At 36.9% G+C, this 19,980-nt stretch overlaps 1 protein-coding gene across 4 annotated transcripts in view; it reads left to right on the top strand.

Annotated features, from left to right (window-relative positions):
• Positions 1-19,980, top strand: part of ASAP1 (ArfGAP with SH3 domain, ankyrin repeat and PH domain 1) — a 123,761-nt gene that overhangs the window by 79,072 nt on the left and 24,709 nt on the right. For 3 of the 4 annotated variants that reach the window (XM_064706692.1, XM_064706695.1, XM_064706693.1), the window contains exons 13-23: positions 448-535; positions 1,587-1,635; positions 4,864-5,027; positions 6,556-6,689; positions 7,747-7,838; positions 8,391-8,577; positions 10,981-11,066; positions 12,605-12,720; positions 14,903-14,970; positions 17,387-17,494; positions 18,842-19,070. In XM_064706692.1, coding sequence (XP_064562762.1) covers positions 448-535; positions 1,587-1,635; positions 4,864-5,027; positions 6,556-6,689; positions 7,747-7,838; positions 8,391-8,577; positions 10,981-11,066; positions 12,605-12,720; positions 14,903-14,970; positions 17,387-17,494; positions 18,842-19,070 — 1,321 coding nt within the window. The remainder of the gene's footprint in view (positions 1-447; positions 536-1,586; positions 1,636-4,863; positions 5,028-6,555; positions 6,690-7,746; positions 7,839-8,390; positions 8,578-10,980; positions 11,067-12,604; positions 12,721-14,902; positions 14,971-17,386; positions 17,495-18,841; positions 19,071-19,980) is intronic. The other variant, XM_064706694.1, reaches the window with a different exon arrangement.

The following is a 19,980-nucleotide window of genomic DNA, read 5'->3' as shown; positions in this document are numbered from 1 at the left end:
TGGTATTTATCCTGAGTTCTGACACTCCAGATCAGACAAGGCTTTCCACTTCCATTTTAAAGTTTTAGGATTATAACTTTGATTTATTTAAAATGGGAGGAAACTTGGAACTTGGATATTCTGTAATGAAAAATTGCATTATAATTTTGCCCTTGTTGAAGAAATGCAATTAAAAACTATTAATATTAGCATATTGTAAATTTAAGGGCTTTCTTTTCATCCCTTTCAGATAAAGTGAGACCATGAAGATTTTAATTTTGTTTAGATTTAGGAATGTGTCCCTTTTGAGAGACCAAATCAGACCAGGTGATGCTGGTGTCCAGCTTTTTGAGGGTGGATATGTGTGCATGTCCAAGCTTTATGTAATATCATACGTGCCCACCCTCCAGAAAGGGAAAATAATCCTAAATCAATACATTTTTAAAATAAAATAAATTTTCTTTTTAGTCCAACAGGCAACCAGCTAAACTGAATTTATTGACCTGCCAGGTGAAGCCAAATGCTGAAGATAAGAAGTCCTTTGATCTGATATCACGTATGTAGCAGCTTTAGTACTATCTTGTGTTATTGGGGTTTCTGAAAATGTCATTGCAAGATGCTTTGTGTAGAACACAAGGCTAGAACTCAAAGTTCAGGTCTGTATCCAGACACACAGAGTGTCTCATGACTGTTCAGAGCCTCTATTTCTGATGATGAGCAAATGGATGATGTGACATAAATATTGTTTGTTTGTGACAAGCCATGAAATGCAGCATATGTGCTGCTCCCTAAGCTCAGAGATGTTTAACAGCTTTGTGAAACATGTGTTATCTGTATCCATCAGGAAAGGGGAAAGACCTTTGGCTTTATCCTGTTTTTCAGTCATTGTTCTGCTTTTTGAGTGCTATTTGAGGGAACGAGGAAGACAAAGAGACCAAATTTCTCTCTCTCTTATCCTACATTAAAATATATTTCTCTTCGTCTGAAAATTGGTAGTGCCTTTTCTTCTCAGCATTAAAGCTCCTGTGGTTCCCCTATTTCCTATTTTGGTCTTGTACAGCAGGTGTTTGTATCCAGTCTGGTTTTAAAAACTCTTTTGATGAGTCAACTTAATGTTTTCAGACTTCACATATAGAGTATTAACCAAGTAACAGTTCCAACATTCTACATTGAAAAGGACAGTCTAGGAAACATTTGATTGTGGGAGATAATAGCCACTTCATGTCTTCATCTGTTGGTTAGTAAAACAATTTCCTTGGCTAAACTGCAGGGAAAAACTATATAAAAAGAACAAATTAATTTTGCCCTCTTCTCCTAATTATATTTCAGTTTTTGGCTTCTGAAATGTGATCCATGTGTTTATTTTTCTTTATTCTTTCAAAACTTAAGACTTTTAAAATACATAATCAAAATTTACAGTTTCATCTTCCTTTTTTTTTTTTTTTTTTTTGGAATTATTATCCATAGCTATGAATAAAGGATTAATGATGCATTTTAAGAGAAATTGCTCTTGAAGGCTTTAGCTGCCAAATAGGTTTTATACCAAGTATGTAGACAGATTGACTTTTTTCATATGCCACCTGAAAAGATTTATTTCTTTCTTTCAGATAACAGAACTTACCACTTTCAAGCAGAAGATGAGCAGGAATACGTGGCGTAAGAATGTTTACATTTTTTCAAGTTTATTTTGTGAATAGATTTATGTAAAATCACACATAACAGTGAAAATAATTTTCACAGTTAATGCACAATTAGTGCCTACTGTCTCTTTTTTCTGCTGTTATGAATCTGTAAATGTAAACTATTTTGTTCACACTACAGAGCTCCTTTAAAACCTAGTAATGTTAAATCTGAAACTAAACCAAACCCAACTAACCAAAACCCCATTTAGATTATTCATCCTGCCAGTACCTGATTTGTGTGGAGTGCTTGGGATGATATTAGGATTACATCAGATTATTAGGATTCAAATGAAGTATTTTTAAATTGTTCTCAAATCTTCCCTGTCAATCCCGTTTTGCAGTTACTTCTTTTCCTCTTGATCCTACCTTTTCCTTGAAAGTAAATATAATAAATAGATAAATGATCTCAATATGGCACATAGAAAATATCTACAGGCAGTACATTTTTTCTTCTGTAGGCCTAGAAATAAATGGCAAAGCACATCTCTGAGATTTGTACTTCAGAATCCAAGACCTTGCTACATTTAATGCATGCTTCCAATTAAATTATTTCCTTTTAAACAATCTTTCTTCCCACTGCATCAGAATTATTTCCTGAGAACCATGTAGCACTGGTGTTTGCTCCTTTGTCACCAGATGTGTGTTGTGCATGTAGCCTAATGCTCAACACCCAAAAGGGCAAGGAATGTAATTACTACTGAAGAGGACAGCAAAGGCTACCTCATTTTTTTCCATTAAATATCCACTTTCTAGTGGAAAATTGTGTTGCCCCATGTGTATTTTAAAGGCATAGGGGATGTTTGTAGGGTGTTTCACTTGTTTGGTGGTGTTGGGTGGCGGGGGCATTGACAGCTCAACCTTGGGAGTCATGGGTGAAATAAAAGGGCTGGAGAATTCTTTGGTGTGCAGCAATTTCCTTCTGAGCTTCCACAGCTTTATGTTGGCTCTTACAGTGCAAAGCTGACTTGCTAGTCATGATTACTGCATTCATCCTGGAACTTAATTATTCCAGTAATTTTCTTAGTCAAGAAGAAAATACTGTTATTTCTTATGAGTCATAAGTTTTTGGTACTCTGCCATAAAATAATTTTTACTGTATTAGTTGGTTTAGTAGCTGAAGTGGTTTGTTTGGGTTTTTTGTCTTCACACATGAGCAAGGTAGGGGAAAAATAAATAAGCAGTCTCCTTCTTTTGAGAGGCAGATAAATAAATTTAGTGTAGCAGGCTGCCTGTTGGACTGTTTTGAAATTCCAGGCTGGTTTTATTTCCTAGTAGAAGCACTGAAATTTTGTCTATCACTCTAAAGTCATGTTTTATTTTGAGTGTGTGGCCTGCCAGGAAGGCCTGGTGACCAACTGGGCACTTCCTGATAAGCAGCACCAGTAATCCAGAGATGTCTGTCCCTGTCCTTGTGCCTGTGGGGGAAGAGCTGCCACTGTGCTTGCTGCCTCTTGCTCTCACTCACAGCTGCCCCAGTGACAATCCTGGACAGAGGTTCCTTCTCCCTGGGCACACACAACCAAAATAATGATTGCTCTGACAGTTTAGGTACTCATGATAAGGAAATCTATATCAACTAACAGCTGGCTCAGTTGTGTTTGTTGTAAATGCATCTAATAATTTTTTAATTGTTACTGCTCAGTTGAGTTTTATTCAAATTCTGCCTTTTTAACAAACTAATCAAATTGTAACTCTAAAAAAATTATAAACAAATGTCAGAATAAGTGTTGTTTGTCTGAGTTTAATTATTATTTTACTTTCTGTATTTGACCAAACATTGTTATAATATTAGAACAAGACACGCTTGCCTCTTATTTTTAATAACATTGAATTTCACCATTAAAATTGCAGAAGAATGCCCTCTAGTGTAGGTTCTTCTCATGTAATGAGAAAGATGACTGTACCTTCATTATTGACACCATGTAAACTTTGGAGCAAATTTGTGTTCAAGACTTTCAATTTCTCTTTTATTCTTAACACTGATTTTTCAGAATTTTTAAAGCATTTTAAGCACTACTTCCTAGATGATTTTATGCACATAAAAATTAAAAGAAAATGTGCATGAAGTATATAATATGGAATGCCCATATATTAGTTCAGGCTTTGAATCTGTGTTCCAAAATTACAAACATAAATTTCTCTCTGAAATCCTTTGAAGCTAATCTTTTCATTGTTATTTCAGTGAGAAATTATGAATTTCAATCTGAAGTTCTCTTAGTTTGTTTAGATGACCATACCATTTCTGCATATTTCAGAAGACCAATGATTGCAGGACATTGTAAACATGAAATGCATTGAGGACACTGCCAATTTACAACATTTCTGCATTAAAAAAAATAAAATATTTGCAGTGGATCTAAATAATCTAAAATCACTATTTCTGAGGATTTCTTTTTTAACTTGCTCTTTTTTTCTAAATTAGCAACACTGCTTGCTCCTTAGTGGAACTGCTTTCCCCTCTGTACTTCCACATGGAACACAGCAGCTGCTGAGAAGGGGTTTTGTTTGTTTTTAATTAAAACATTATGTGGAAGCAACAACTTGCAGAGTGATTGGGAGGGGAGGAAAAATTGTCTGAGATACCATCAAAGAGTCTTGATTTGTTGCACTCAGCTGTTGCTCCTAAAGTTTGATCTTGGCTCTTGGTATTGTTCCTCTCCTGTCATCCTTCACCCCCTGGTTGCCATGGCAGTTGTCATTTTTTGGGCTTTGCAGTCTGAATCTGGTCAGTGCTCAGAGACCTGAATTTGAAAGGCAACTAGACATCAACCCATGCACCAGGGTGCTTGTTGTTTCCTCTGTGAAGAGAAAGATGCATGCTGGAGAAAGCAGGGGTTATCATTTTCTCCAGGAAGGAGACTCTAAGAAGATTTTGGGCATCTTTTAAAGCAGTTAAATTTACAGGAGCTTAATTGCCCCTTTCTCTTCCACAACTTCTACTTATTTGAGGAACCTGAGAGCTTGGCTTTAAAATTGTTCACCAAAGGGAAGTTAGAATTAAGACTATTTCTCTCTTCTCATTCTTACTTTTTTCAAATCTTTCATTTTTGTCTCTCACTTTTTCCCCTCCTCATTCTCTTCCACAATACAGTCCTTCCCTGTAGTCCCACTAGTATTTTGTTCCTTGCAAGATTTCTACAGTCTATAGATTAACATGTATTTGCAAATGCAGATCTTCATTGAGGTCTTTATCTTGTGCTAGATGGATATCAGTGTTGACTAACAGCAAAGAAGAAGCATTAAATATGGCATTCCGTGGAGAGCAGAGCACAGGTGAAAACAGTTTAGAGGATCTGACAAAAGCCATTATTGATGACATACAGAGATTGCCCGGCAATGAAGTCTGTTGTGATTGTGGCTCACCAGGTATCTCCATTTGTTCATGTCGTCATGCTTCATCATGCTTCTTGTTGGGAGCAAAGTAATTTCTTCAAAGAAGTGTTTGTAGAGTGCAAACTCATTTTCTAAGTGATGTTTCTCAGTCTTCAACCTGTTTTTAAAAGAACAAATATGACTTTCCTACGTTAGTTCCATTTAATTCACTAAAATATTTTTGTGTGTTGTCTGTGCTTACTTCCAGCAGTTCAAGCCCCTCTGGAGTTTGAACTGTTCTTGTTGCACTGTGTCTAGATGCTTGTTGCACTTGAATGGAAGTTGCTTGGCATCACTGATCCTGTGCATGCTACTAAGTAGAAGTGAGTAATATTTAGACAATGCTTGTGGAAAAATTGACCTGGCCAGGATCTTGCTCTGAGGCTTTATCTTGGCATGAGACTACTGGAGTTGCAGCATCGTTTTCAGAGGTGGAATAAGTAGTCTTGTGCAAAGAATGAGAGCCAGAGTTGAAATCCTATCAGATAATATCTTCAGAAGTACAGAGTTACAGGTCAGTTATGTGGCACTCAGAGCTTGAGAAGGGGCAGCTGGTCAAGCAGGACTGAGCTGGTGCGGGAGCTGGCAGCTACTGCAGCTTTCTCATCAAAGGGACACTTCAAGAAGGTGATACTCATTTTGAACTAAGTAGATTGTGTGTGTCTTGCAGATGCTTACTAATGCGGAACTGATCCAAATTTGAAATAGCTAGATAAAATTACAAACTGGGATATAATTATGTCAAATCCTGGAACCAGTTCATTCAATTATTTCATTATGTAAAGCTATAGAAACTTCAGATTACAGTTCTCATTCATCTTTCAATTTGTAGTAAAGTTTTAAGCTTCTGTACTCCAGCTTGCTGCTTTAAAACTCTTGGCTTAATGCTTCAGCAGTTAGTATTTAAAGTCAAGGAAGTGATTAATTTGTGCACAAAGTATGTCTGAAGCTTTTTCTTTTCCTTAAAAACTGGTCATGCTTCCTATGTAGCATTCGTAGTATAAAATCTATTCTAATATTACATGCAGATCTCCTCCATGACACCATTTTAAAAGATTTTTTTTTTCCTGGACTAGCCAGCATTCCTCAAATTTTCTACAACATTCTGCTGTTTTACATACTGGAAAGCACTATGATTAATCTTTTATGAAGGACTATTTAAAGTTTAAGAAGTAAATTTTAAAACTTCAGAGGTTGTCAAATTTAGGAGATCTGTTACTTTTAAAAACAGGAATTAATTTGTACAGGAAACAAATACAAAATGTATTGAAATACATTCATGCAGTATGAATTAGTAAGTCTAAATTCAATGCCTTTGGGTCTGTTCCTAAATCTGAAATACTGCATTCCATTGGTAGCAATTTCTGGTTAAATTAGTGTTTGGAGAAAAGTATGGAATGTTCTTAGTTTATTTTCATTCTTTGAAATATTAAATAAGAAATAATTTCAGAACACATCTCTTACCACCATTGCAAACCTTTTCTTGGACTTTGATTAAATGCTTTGTGTTCCAATTGTGCAGATCCAACATGGCTTTCGACTAATTTGGGCATTTTAACCTGCATTGAGTGTTCTGGGATACACAGAGAAATGGGTGTCCATATTTCTCGAATCCAGTCTTTGGAATTAGACAAATTAGGAACGTCTGAACTCTTGGTAAGTTTCTTTAATTTCTATTGGGATTTTTTAGTCAAATGTTGACATATATGGAGGAAGCACAAAAATGTACAAGTTACTGTTAAACTTTTTCAAGGAATGTGCTTTTGCAGAATTTTTCTTCATATTTCTCTAGTTATTTTACAGGTGCATGGTTATATATTACTATATATTATTGATGCTCTTGTCACGTCTCTTTTCATGTCCTGAGGTGTTGCAGAATGAGTATTGACACCCATTGCAGTTAGTACCATCAGATTTTTGCTCTCAATAGCTGATCTTGACCCAAAATCATGGCAGTCTAAAAGGTCATGTGATTTAAAACATGAAGCTAATTTGACTTGGCAATGGAGAATGACTGTAGCTAATTCTCAAAGAAAAATGTTGTAGGAATCTTAATTCGATGGATAAAGTCATGTAGTATTGAAGTTATGAAAGGAATATGATGTGAGAGTACAAAAAAAAAACCAACAAAGGAAAAATATAAAAAAGTCAAAAAGAAACAGTTGCAGTAGTTTTATCTCCCTAGCTGTGTTTGGCCTGAGAGAAGACACTTGTTACAGAAATTTTGTAAAGGAAAATTGAGAGATGATGTGAGGCAGATCTGGATTTGGTTCACCTTCACCACTTTCTCTCTTCATAAAATATAGGGGGTTTTTTTTGCAAAGTTACTAGTAATCTAAACAAATTTTACTAAGCATGATCTTCAGTAGGACTGAGCTTCTTTCCCAAAGCAGCTTGCTGATCAGTGTACCAGCACCATTTCACTGTTCATACTGCAGGTTCCTCTTTCTGGTTTCATGTTGGAGGCAAATTGTCTTGAAATGCAAATAATTTTGTGACTCTGAAGTCTATTGTACAAGTTCTGGCATAATAGAAGCATTTTCTTTCTTTTTAATTGCTCTGTATCTGCATGTAATAATTGGACTTTAATTTTTCAGTCCTGTGTTTTCCATCTTTTATAATTTGTGTGGAAAATGCACATTAATAGTCCTGTTGTTAGGTTGCTGTTAGACCCCAAAAGTCCTCACTTTATTTATTCTTTTTCTTATCTCAGCTGGCCAAGAATGTAGGAAATACTAGTTTTAATGATATTATGGAAGGGAATTTGCCTAGTCCTTCACCTAAACCCAGTCCATCAAGTGATATGTAAGTACTGAATCTTTAAACTTTAAGTTTTCTGTGGAATTTATCTGTGATGTAAAGTGACTTAAACAGTAACCAAGCCAGAGGAAGGCATGGATGGCTGAACTGGAGGTTTTTATTCCCTCTATGGAGCTTCTTAGAAGTTCAGTCTCCAGTCATATAGTCACATTTTACTTCCTCAGCTTCCCTGTGTAGAAAACTCTTTGTTTGGGTTTCAAGGTGCATTATTTGACTCTTGAATGGTTTTGAGTTTTGTAGTAAACCCTCAAATAATAAACTAAGTGGCACTAGCTCTACTTTTCCTCTGGTCTTAGTCTCCACAGTCAGAATAATTTTTGTATATAACAAGAAGACAGGATAAAACTGACAATGTTCCATATTTGGGGCTTGTTTGCAAGCAAGATATGCAGTGTAACAATAAATAACACACTTTTTATCAGGTAGTTTTCTTCTTTCCTTCTCAGCTTCCAAGTTAGACAAGGTGATTTTAAATTATAATCATTGACCCATTTTTCTAAAAATTTCTAAAGCAAGATCTATTTTCACACCCCGCAGGACTGCACGTAAAGAATTTATCACTGCTAAATATGTAGATCATAAGTTCTCTAGGAAGACTTGTGCATCTGCAGCAGCTAAACTGAGTGAATTACTTGAGGCTGTCAAATCCAGGGATTTACTTGCACTAATTCAAGTCTATGCAGAGGGGGTAGAGCTAATGGAGCCACTGCTGGAGCCTGGACAGGTAAGCTTATCAGGTAAACAATTACTATTTTAAATTGTGTATTTGTAAAATGCCCAGGATCTGGGACTGCTGCTTTAGGAGATAAAACATAAGAAATGACAAATGAAAATGATGGGGTTTGTCTTTCTTTCTTTCTCTAATGTTGCATCCTTGTGGGGAGGGAAAAGAGCACTTTATGTTTCATCATCAATTGGTCTAAAGGAGTGTGAAATGCAGTAGTGATATCATACACTGTTTTGGTGCCACTACAGTGTGTTTAAAAGCACCTGTTCTGCAGTGTGTCTCTTTTAGAAAAGTCCCAAAGAATAGAGTTGATTGCCCAGGGACACCTGGTCCCACATACAGTATCATGCCTGTTTTTAAAACAGTGGCTGGAGGAACACTTTACTAAGTGTCTGCAAGTCTCTGTTTACTGTGGACAAGGAAAGAATAAATCTGATGACTTCACAGCTTCTGATGAGACATTTACAGAAATACAATTTCTTTCAACCTGGAAGATTATTTTGTGTGTGTGTGTATCAAGATATGAGTACTTGATCTTCCTTCTGAAATCAGCAACAGTTTTTGGAAAAATCAGTCCAGGTTGACCTCAATTAGCCATGGACAAGTGTTAATCATGAGCAAAGTTGCCTGTTTTTATTGATAATAGATAATTGATGCCATGTAACCACTTGCTCAGCAATGCTTTCTCCCAACCTGGAGACATGTCAGAGATTGTTTTCAAGAAGTTGTGTGAAAATAGCTAAGTTGGCAAAGGACACAGTGGCTGTCTGTGTTCAGTATAGTCTCAGCACCTGAGCTATCACAGAGTGCTTATCATGCAAACACATTTCAAATTCTCTGACTGCAAGGTCAGCTTTCTGTATTTGTCATCCACTGCAGTTTCCACAGAATTAGCTCCTCAGTCTTCCCAGCTGTTACAAGCTGTGATATCTAGAAAGGTATGAGCCCCAATTGAAATGTGGTTTGCAGTTAGGACATTTATAGCAGCATTCTCCTCTGTAAATTCTCTGAGGTTTAATAAAATAATATTTTTTTAATTATGACTTAGAAGTCCATTTAATTCTAAGTCATAAAAAAGTCCATACTTAGAATTATATATACTGTAATATGCTTTTTAAATTGTCCTTTATGATCAATAGGAGTTAATCTAACTTTAGGTTTTATTAACTTCTCATGCAACTTTTAAATGGAAATAAACAACATTTCTGTTTCTATTTCAATGCATTAATGCATATGAAATGTATAGAAAATAAAGTATTATTCAATTCAAGTTAGACAAGGAGAAGCCCTCTATTATGGGGGAAATGCCCCATGCACCAACTTTGTGCTGGGAACCACACAGCTCTGCCTAAAGAGCCCTGAAGGTCCTGATGGACACCAAGGTGAACCTGGGCCAGCAGGGTGCCCTTGTGGCAGAGGTGACAGTGGGGACATGTGGCCAGAATGTGAAGGGCAGTGATCCTTCCCTCCACTCAGCACTGGTGAGGCCACAGCTGCAGTGCTGTGCCCAGATCTGGGCTCCCCACAGCAAGAATGGCTTGGACAGGCTGGAGAGAATGCAGGGAAGGGCCACAAATGCATCCTGGAGCACCTGGGAAGGCTCAGAGATCTGGGGCTGTTCAGCTGTGAGGGGCTCAGGGACATCTCATCATTGTGTGGAAATACTGCAGGGAGGGTGGGAAGAAGATGGAGCCCAGTGGTGCCCAGTGATGGGACCAGAGACACTGGCACAGACTGGAGCACAGGAGGTGCCCTCTGAACATCAGGAAACCTTTTTGTATTGTGAGAATGACCAAACACTGGCACAGGCTGCCCAGGGATGTGGAGTCTCTGTCCTTGGAGATATTCCAGAGCCATCTGGACATGGTCCTGGGCAACTGGTCCTCAGTGGCCCTTCTTGGGCAGAGAGATTGGTTTACATGACCTTCACAGGTCCTTTCCAACTTCAACTGTCCTGCCAATCTGTAAGAGTTTTAATGTATGTGGGACTGTGATTTTTGTGATGCTGTTTTTGTAGGAAATCATGTTGTGACTTTGCTTGGTGCTCAACAGGCTGTTGTAAAGCAACAAGTACTGCAAATTTACTCAGTATTCCTTGACAGGATCCCTTTCAGTTACTGGTAACTAAAATGGTTAAAGACTCTTCAGGGTTGTTCCATCCAGCTGGAAAAAGTGAAAATTTGGTTTAGGAAAGCTGAGATCTCAGAAGTGTAATCCCATTTTCCTTTGAAGCACGTGGTGTCTTTTAGAGATAAAAAAGACAATAATCGTTTTCATCATCATTTCCTAATATTTTTCTTTGAAAGACTGTAAAGAGTGAATGAGATGTATCTCATAGGTTTGATACATAAGCTCTGCAGAAATAAGACAGAAATCTAACTTCCCTTTGCATGTGTTTAGGAGCCAGGTGAAACAGCACTTCATTTAGCAGTCCGGACTGCTGACCAAACCTCTCTCCATCTGGTTGACTTCCTTGTACAAAACTGGTATGGATTGCTGACTTTTCATTCAATTGTACATGACAATTGTGGGTGTTCAGAGTTATCCTGGCAGTGCCTTGGATGGTGTTTGCTTATCACTTATAATCTTTCTCCTTAGATATGTTTCAAAGGAGAATAGTTTAGTGCCTTTGAGTTGACCTTTGTGCTTCTGATCAGTAGGGAGAGGAAAAGATGTGTGCATTAAAAGCATTGAAAGCAGTTAGATAAAACTAGGATGAAAGTCAAAAGTCTGTAGTGCATGAGAGAACATTGATTTAGAGCACATGACAACATGAAGCCATACAAACAAATAGTTCACATACAGGAGGGGTGGCAGGTAAATGTTCCAAATACAAGACACATGCAAAGGAACTGTAAGAGTAGAAAACAAGGATCTTCCTCAGAAAATTATGAACAGATGCTAGATTGACTTTGAAAAAGGTGTTCCAATAGTTCATAAACTGTATTAAAGCTATTGAGAGCATAAACTTAGTTAGTAATTTTCAACATCTAGTTTATTGGCTGAGTTGCTCTTTGTTGTCAAGGAATGTGTTCATAGAAGTAAAAGACCTTAATGAAAAGTGTGAGTGCAAATTTTAGGAGAGTGTTATTAAAGTAACAAATGAAAAATAACATTCCAGTATTTTCAAGCTGTTTGAGATCATAATTTGAAAAATGTTTTAGGAACCCAAATTGTTATTTTCACCTTTATTAAAATATTTTTAATTTTGGGTGATTATTTACAATTTTTGGGGTTTTTGTTATGAAGCTTCATAGTTTCTTCAGACAGCTATAACTTTGTGTGTTATAGCAGTTTCTGTCTGCTGTGTGGTTTTTTGTGGCAGTTTCAAATTTAGGAGCATCTTTACAACCCTGTGGGCTCTTACTGTCCAATATGGGTAACACTGGGGAAAGCTGTCATCTCCTGAGCTTTGCTTTCTGGTTTATGAAAATATTTGATTGTTCCCAAAATGTCAGTAACAGTTTTTGAAAAACCTGAGTTTAAAAGTTGAAAACTGAAGGAAGTACAGGTTTTAAAAACCCTCTAAGCCCTTTTGCACATCTGTGTTTTCCCCTAAGTCAATGTGTTGTCCTTATATTCCTTCTTACAACTCTTTTGCTCATTTTCACAGTTGCCCTCTTGATAGTTCCTTGACTGCATGGGATTTATTAACCTATTTTAACTGTATCAGAATTATTCAGATATTTCTATTGGGCTAATTTAGCATGTTTGAAAAAAGAATTATGGTGAAGTGGCAACTGGCATGACCTTAGAGAGGCCTGAGTCTCTGAGTTTCATGTCTTTAGTTTTTTGAAGGAGCATCTGTAGATTTTCAGTCCTTTTCAATCACAGTTCAGGTATTTCCAGTGTTCTTGGAAGAATTCTTAATAGTCTTTGAAAGCAATGTTTGATTTAATTTTTTTTGTCCTACTTCATATTTGTCCAGTAATTTTTTTATTTATATGAATGCTAGATCTGAAATGAATAGCACAGCTACTATACTCTTCTTGATTATTTGTTTTTTTGTTGGTTTTTTTTTTAGTGGAAACCTGGACAAACAAACAGCATTGGGTAATACAGTTCTACACTACTGCAGTATATATAATAAGCCTGAGTGTTTGAAATTGCTTTTGAGGGGGAAGCCAACTATTGATTTAGGTAAGTTCATTATTTAAAACCAGGAAATACAGATTTCCTAAAATTTCTTCCCATTATTTTAGCCACTTTTGTTTATTTTTCTGTGGTAAGTAAACTTCTAAAATAAAACTGTGGTAGAAAGATGAGGACCTTGTCAACAGCAAGCATAAAGGAAACATTCAGTTAAGAAATTGAATTCTTAGAAGATAATAATGTCAAAAATGTCTAATATGAAATTCTAATGGCAAACCCTAAGCAGAGTTCAGAGTTCTATTTCTGACCCATTTTAAACTGCCTGGAATTTAGGTTCATTGTTTATGCTAGAACTTACGTGTCTAATTCCACTCTTAGGTATGTGGGCTTTATGTGCACAGCACTTCATTCTTCTGTTGCTATCAATGGCAGCTGGTGCTGTGGTTTCATCCCAGCCAACACTGCCACTGATTAGGGAGGGGAGACCATCCAGAGAACAAGAGATTATCCTAATTGAGCAGAGATTCCATTTTCAATTAAACTTTTGGTATGCCATTATGGCAAATGAACTGGTACAGGTACAGCAGGTGTTACTCCTGTCTCACAGGTAGGTGCAAAGAGAAGCTGAAAGGCAGATGAGAGAGCTGATCCCATTTTTCCTGAGTTAGGAAGGCATCCCATGAATCCAGCTAGTTAGGTCCAGGAGTTAAATGTGATCAGCATGTCTGTAAAACATTTACATTCAATGAGTTAGTGGTATAGGAGAGAAGGTTTTTAACAGCTGATGCAAACTGGATTTTATTTCTCCCTTTTCTTTATCACCATTACTTTCCTCCACTGCCTGGTAAAGAACTACTGTATTACTGTATAAATTGAAGTTCATAGTTTAGTGGCAGAAGTGACTGCTTTCCTTTGCTTTTTTATAGGCTATTAGAATATATTCCAATATTATCACAAATCAGAGAATTTAATGTGACCATTTTTGGTAGTTACAATGGGAAAACTATCTGAACAAGTTTAAGGCCTTTATTGGTCCTTCCATTGAACTTTCTCTTAGGTTGATGCCTGAGGAGTGTTCACACCTTTTGGTCCCTTGTTTTTTGAGGGTTTTTTTGTGGGAAAGAGGGTGTTGTGCTCTTTTGTTGGTTTTTTTGTGTGATCTCACATAGGAACTTGAGTGATCTCGCACAGACCCTGAAATAAGAGGTATATACTTAAAAGCTGTCTAGGTATTAACTTCACATAAGTACTATGTTTTCATTCCTCTTCGTATTAAACCATCTCTGATAGATCTTTACATAAGTAAATCCTTTTTTTTAGGGATCTGAATTATTTCAAAGTCACAGGCCTTTCTAGAGGACTGCTTTGTAAATTCTAGTATTCCTACCTGGCATTCTCTGTGCAACATTTCACACTGACATTATAGATCTCAGTTTGATCATTTTCAGTTCCTGATCACAGAAGTGCTTTACAATCTGGATGTGCTGTGGAGCATTCTCTGTGCCACCTCCATGGCATTTACTGATGTACTGTGAGAGTACATTTTACCTAGGGTTTATCCACAGCAGATGTGGGAGTTGTTTTTGTTTACTGAGGCTTGCTACTGAGCATCTGGGAAGTATTCCATTAGATGCTGTGCCTGAGGACCTCCCAGCAGCCTCAGATATCACCTTCTTTCTTACCAGGTGTTATTTTAAATTGTAAACCATTTTATAGCTTTGATAAAGACAAAGTTAGAAAGTTTTAAATTTATTCTTGTTCGAATATCTTCAAATTAAGGCTTCAAGCCTCTACACATTAATCAAAGTAAAATCTGCTTGGATCAACATTTAACCTTTTTTTTTTCTTTTTTATAAATCTTAGAATTAGTTTTCTTCTTTGAGCTATTTTACCCTGCCTGCTTGCTTCTCTTGCTTATTGAGTTAAGAGTTTTATTGGCAAAGGCATTGAGTGGAGATTGAGGTGACCAAATATCTTTGTATTCTCTGCTAGGATGGTTGGGAGGGATTTGGGAATTGTTGCAGCAGATGCTGCTGTTCAGGAAGAGCCTGATGATACATGAAATGCATGAGCACTTGGAGTGGAATCTTAAAGAGCTGCAGCTGCTACAGAGTAAACAGACATTTTTGATCACTTGTAGGAGTTACTGTGCTACCAGCAGTGAAATTCAATAAATTGTTTCTTACAGCATCTCAAAGAATTGCTCTTTTTTGTATCGTTAATTTTGTAGTAAACCAAGCTGGAGAGACGGCTCTGGACACAGCAAAGAGACTGAAAGCTGTCCAGTGTGAGGAACTGGTAAGAACCAAGCCTGAGGGCAAAGGGGAATGTTTGCTCTAAAAATGTGATTTACTTCATATATCATTACCATTGCATCTCACACATGGTGTTGCTGCCAGCTGGCTGTGTGTTGATCTGAAAGCCCTACCACAGGTGACTGTTTTCTTAGCTAAAACACAGCAGTAATTTTCTTTGTAACAGTTTAAGAAAATGATCTTTCTTCTAGTGGCAGTATTAGTTATTTTAACCAGTGGTTTTGAAGACTTAAGTAGTGGAGAGTCAGATGTGTCAATAAATACACCATTTAAGGAGATTTGGGCTTCATCACCTCAGAAGTTCTTCTTAAAGTCTTTTATATCAGGAGTACTAAACAACCACTGTAATTTTAAAACTGTCAAGACCTTTTAGGTTGGGATCTTTGTTTGTCTTTTCCTGCTATGGCTTTTTTCAGATTATTTAACAGGATAGATAGTTCAGAGATGGTGAAAGTCTTTTTATAAGGAGAATTGAAGCAACTTTAAATTACCATCCTGAAAGGAGGAGGAAGCTTAAGTGTAATATCTGGAAGCTGAAGTATAAAAAGATGTAGAACACCAGCTTCTGTGGGACTTTGTCCCTCTACTGAGCATGATCAAAGCAAAAACCTCCTGGAATTTTGAGAATGTGTGAGGGATGTTAACAGACACCAAAAAGATTATTGGTGTTCAAGAATTAAAGGTGTTAAGGAATTTCCCAGGTACTTCTTTGAAGCATTTAGCCAGCAGTAAGGATTTTACATCAGACCAACAAGTTTGTTTGTTCTTGGCCCTCTAAGGTGCCTCCAGCGTGCATTTAGTAGGCAAGTGAATTGAATAGCTGTCAAGGCATTAAAAAGCCTAAGTAGCAGTGGCAGTTTCACATTTAGGACAAAACCAGGAGAATTTACAAAACACTTGCCACTTATTTCAATTTCTTCTTTTTTCTAACTTTGATGATCTGAGGATATCTACTTTTGCTCTGCAGCTGGTAATTTTAATACCTTTCCTGTGACAACTGAAAGTTCTTGTCATGAATTAATTATTGAATAATCAAAAGACCTTGTCCTTCACAAATCAAAGAAATTTTCCATGTTTCTGGGGATGCAAGTCAGCATTTTGCTGTGGTTGATGAGGTGGGACTGACTTCTCAGTTAATGCCATGTCTGCTGTGTAAGTAGGTGCTGTTTTTCCAGTGGTTTGAGTATTCTGTCAGCTGGATTGAGCAGATCACCTGTGCAGCACACAGTTGGAATGGATTGCTTTTTTCTCTATAGTATCCCTTTTCAAAAGTTACATGTGCCATTAATGTGGACCAACTGGCTGTGTTACAGAACAAACAGTCAAGGGGATGTTATCAGTGAGCTTATCTAGCAGTTAATCGTTTAGTTGTAGTGATCCAAATTCCATGAATACCTCACTGATTATTTCACTTAACTCTCATAGAGCATTATGCCTTTTCTCTTTTTTTTTTTTCTAATTTTTGAAGAGGAAAATATTTCTGCATTTTTTTCCAAAAGCAGTAATGAGTTAAGAGTGAAAAAGAAACATGAATGAGCACACTGTTTGCTGTGGGCAGTAAAAAAGTACAAGATAAATAACTAGGTGTTTGCATTAAGATAGCTGTACTAAACTCATTTCTGTTGCATAACTGGAGTCTTAACTGTGTAATTAAATTCAAGTGGGTTCATGAATACTTACATAACAGATTGGAAATACTGTCTTTATTCCAAGTTTTATTTCAGGAAGATGGTTAAAGGCACTCCTGAATCAACTACTGTCAAGGAGACTACATTTTAAAGGATGTGAAGGACTAAATAGTGATGGAAGATCTAGGCATTGAAAAGGAGAATTTATGTCCTCAGAATAACCATAAACTGCTCTACTAGGTTTTTTTGCTGATCATTGAGGTAGTTTTTTTTAAAGAATGTGAAATACATTATTTGGGCTGGCAAAGTCAAGGAATTTTATGCTTAAGGCATACTGGCCTCATCCAGGGAGAGAGAGACGTAAAATATCTAAATGAAGAGTAAATATCTTTTCATTTGATTCGAGTACAAGGATTGTGATTTTGATGGGGCAGCAGATGTATGTACCAAAATTTATAAATAGGTTTTGCCTTTCCATTCTGGAAAGGAGGGCTCCAGATAAATTCTGCTTTTGTGCATATACCTTCTCTTCATGTCATCTTTTCAACTGCTTGTCAAACATGGCGGCTTCTGCCCATTTTGAGAAAATCTTTCCTTTTTGCCTCTTAACTGTTTTTCTGTACCTCAGACAAATGAAGGATGTTTGTGTGATTGCCCTGGAATAATTTTAAACTTCTAAATACTCCAGTTTATTTCTTACCATTACAAAGCTGACTTAGCTAACACCAAAAGAACAGCAAGTACTTTATCAAGACTTTTTATTTCTTTCAGCTTTCTCAAGCCAAGGCAGGAAAGCTGAACCCACACGTGCACGTGGAGTACGAATGGAATCTTCGGCAGGAAGAGATCGATGAGAGTGACGATGACTTGGATGATAAGGTGAGTGGAAATTTCTGATAGAGCCTTGCACAAAAACTGTCAGCAGCTCTGCTCCCTGGAAATAAATGGTAATTAGAGACCCACTTCAGCCTTTCTTTTCTTACAGATATTTTGGGGGGAAAAAACCCTAATTCTGAGGCCTGTGTTATAGACTGCCTAAGTGCTTTTTGAATATACTTTGACAACCTAGTTATTATGGGCTGCTTCAGAAGTTTGACTTTGACAAGACATACAGTATAATATAAATCAGCAAATCTTGGCTATTTTGTTGCTTTATCTTCTTCAGAATTCTAAGCTGTTAAATTTTAGCTGGAGGAAATCCAAAGCTTACATACTTAATTTTTTTCCATAAATTAATTAAAAACCTAGTTATTCAATAAATAACTCTATTTTTCACAAACCGTGCTGTGCTATTTATTCCTGTTTTTTTCTTTTTTTAAGAAGTAATGGAAAGGCAAAACTTGAGGGCATAGAATAATTGCCATCCTACAGCATGTGAAAAATTAGCCTCAGTGTCCTACTTTAGCAAGTCAGTTAATTACTGTGTGCTCTATTTCTGCAATAAATGCGAATACACCTCTCCTATTTTATATGAGTGCCGCAGAAAGAAGTGTGGACAACTTCTCATTTTCTGTGACACTTGGGACTGAAAAATTCAGAAACCAAAGTAATTTGCATGTCCTCAAGGACAGCAGAGAACAAAATAATCATCTGTATGAGGAGCCTCTGGAGGATGAGAGATGCTGTGCTGGAGATAATAACCTGAACCAGAGCTGCAGGGAAACAGATCGTGCTCCATATGCACCATTAACGTACAGCAGGCAAAAACTAATGTGTAAAATTTCTTCAAAGAGCAATTAGATGTGTTTAAAAAGAGCTGTATCATGGATTATATTACTAGTTCAGGGACCAAATAAATCTGATCTGTCAAAAGTGTTTGCTCATCTTTACTAGGCTTCAGTGGGGTAATGTACTTGATACTTGAGGATAATTGTCTAGTCTGAGTAATGTGCTGTATTCCCTGAAAATTGCTCCTAAATTCTAAAACTTCCCAGACTTTTATTGGCATTTTATTTAGTATATTATTAGTGTGTATTTCCTGCTTTAACATTAATTCTAATTTTGTGTTCATGATGATTTGTTGATGATGGTACAATCATAATTTTCATTTAGAAGAGAGGACCCTTCAGGTTGAATTGCTGAAAAAGGGAGGAGTGGGGGTTTATTTGTCCAACAAAGAAAAAAAACTCGTGTTCACTATATTATGTTCTGGTATGCTATTTTCCAAACATACTAACTATAATTAATGTTTAGACAGCTGTATCATCTTTGTTTTTCTATTCACAGCCTAGTCCTATAAAAAAGGAAAGATCTCCAAGACCCCAAAGCTTTTGTCACTCTTCAAGCATTTCTCCCCAAGACAAACTGACTCACCCTTCATTTAGCACTCCCAGAGACAAGCAAAGACTCTCCTATGGAGCCTTTACCAACCAGATCTTTGCTTCTGCAAGCACAGACTCACCCACCTCTCCAACGTCTGATGCTCCTCCTCTTCCTCCCAGAAATGCTGGCAAAGGTAAGTCTCTCTCCAAACCACACTTGCAAGCAGTGATTTTAACACTGTTGCCCTTCCTTTAACCAAGGACATTGCAGTGTTTCAGAGTGTTCTTCTTATTGATGCAGTAGTGTGGTACAATGCATGTTCTAAACTTAGAAGACCTGGAGACACTTTGTAATAGACTCATTCATAACACTGAACATGAATGGGTGAGGAATAAACTAATACTCTGCTAAATTAAGTCCCTTAATTTTATGAGACTTGCAGCTGCAGTGGATTGTGATGGTTTGACCTAGATATCTCTAATCTTCAAGTTTGGAGGATATTTTTATGGAACAAAACTTTTTGCTGTATTATAATTTGTGCAGATCTACTTTTTAGGACAAAGAAACCTTTAATTCCTTTTTACATGTTTAATTTAGAAATTGATAAATTGTGTTTTTACAGTAGACTTGTTAGAGAAATCTTTAGTTGTGATGAGGGTTACAGTAAAGTTTAGCACTTCAGCAGTTATGCTGCTGCTCCTTTTTGTTAGCACTGCTTAATTTCTCACCTGGTAATTGACTTTGTTTAGGAAAAATGCAGAGATGCTCTCACCAATTTGTGAAAGAGTAAAAGACACAGGACAGTGCTGGCATCATGGTTCAGATGCTGTGCTTAAGCACTACTGTTCCATCAGTCTTTGTCATGTACTGGCAACTTTCAAATGGATCCCTTGGCTCTCTTTTAAACAGGTTTGTTTCCCATTATGAGGCAAAGTGATTTTGCCAGGGTTTGCATTTTTCACATGAGATTTTGTAACCCTTATTTCCCTGGGGACTCAGTTGTATTCCTTGTAACTTTACTGTGTCAACCTGATTGTTGGCATTACAAGATTCTACTTTTTCCTTCCAGTCTCCCATCCCTTTTACATGCTCACAGTCTGCTA

This window comes from Zonotrichia leucophrys, chromosome 2, assembly GCF_028769735.1.
Source record: "Zonotrichia leucophrys gambelii isolate GWCS_2022_RI chromosome 2, RI_Zleu_2.0, whole genome shotgun sequence".
In the NCBI taxonomy this organism is placed as follows: domain Eukaryota; kingdom Metazoa; phylum Chordata; class Aves; order Passeriformes; family Passerellidae; genus Zonotrichia; species Zonotrichia leucophrys.
The sequence above is the reverse complement of the archived record's forward strand: the minus strand, read 5'-3'. Positions and strand labels throughout refer to the sequence as shown.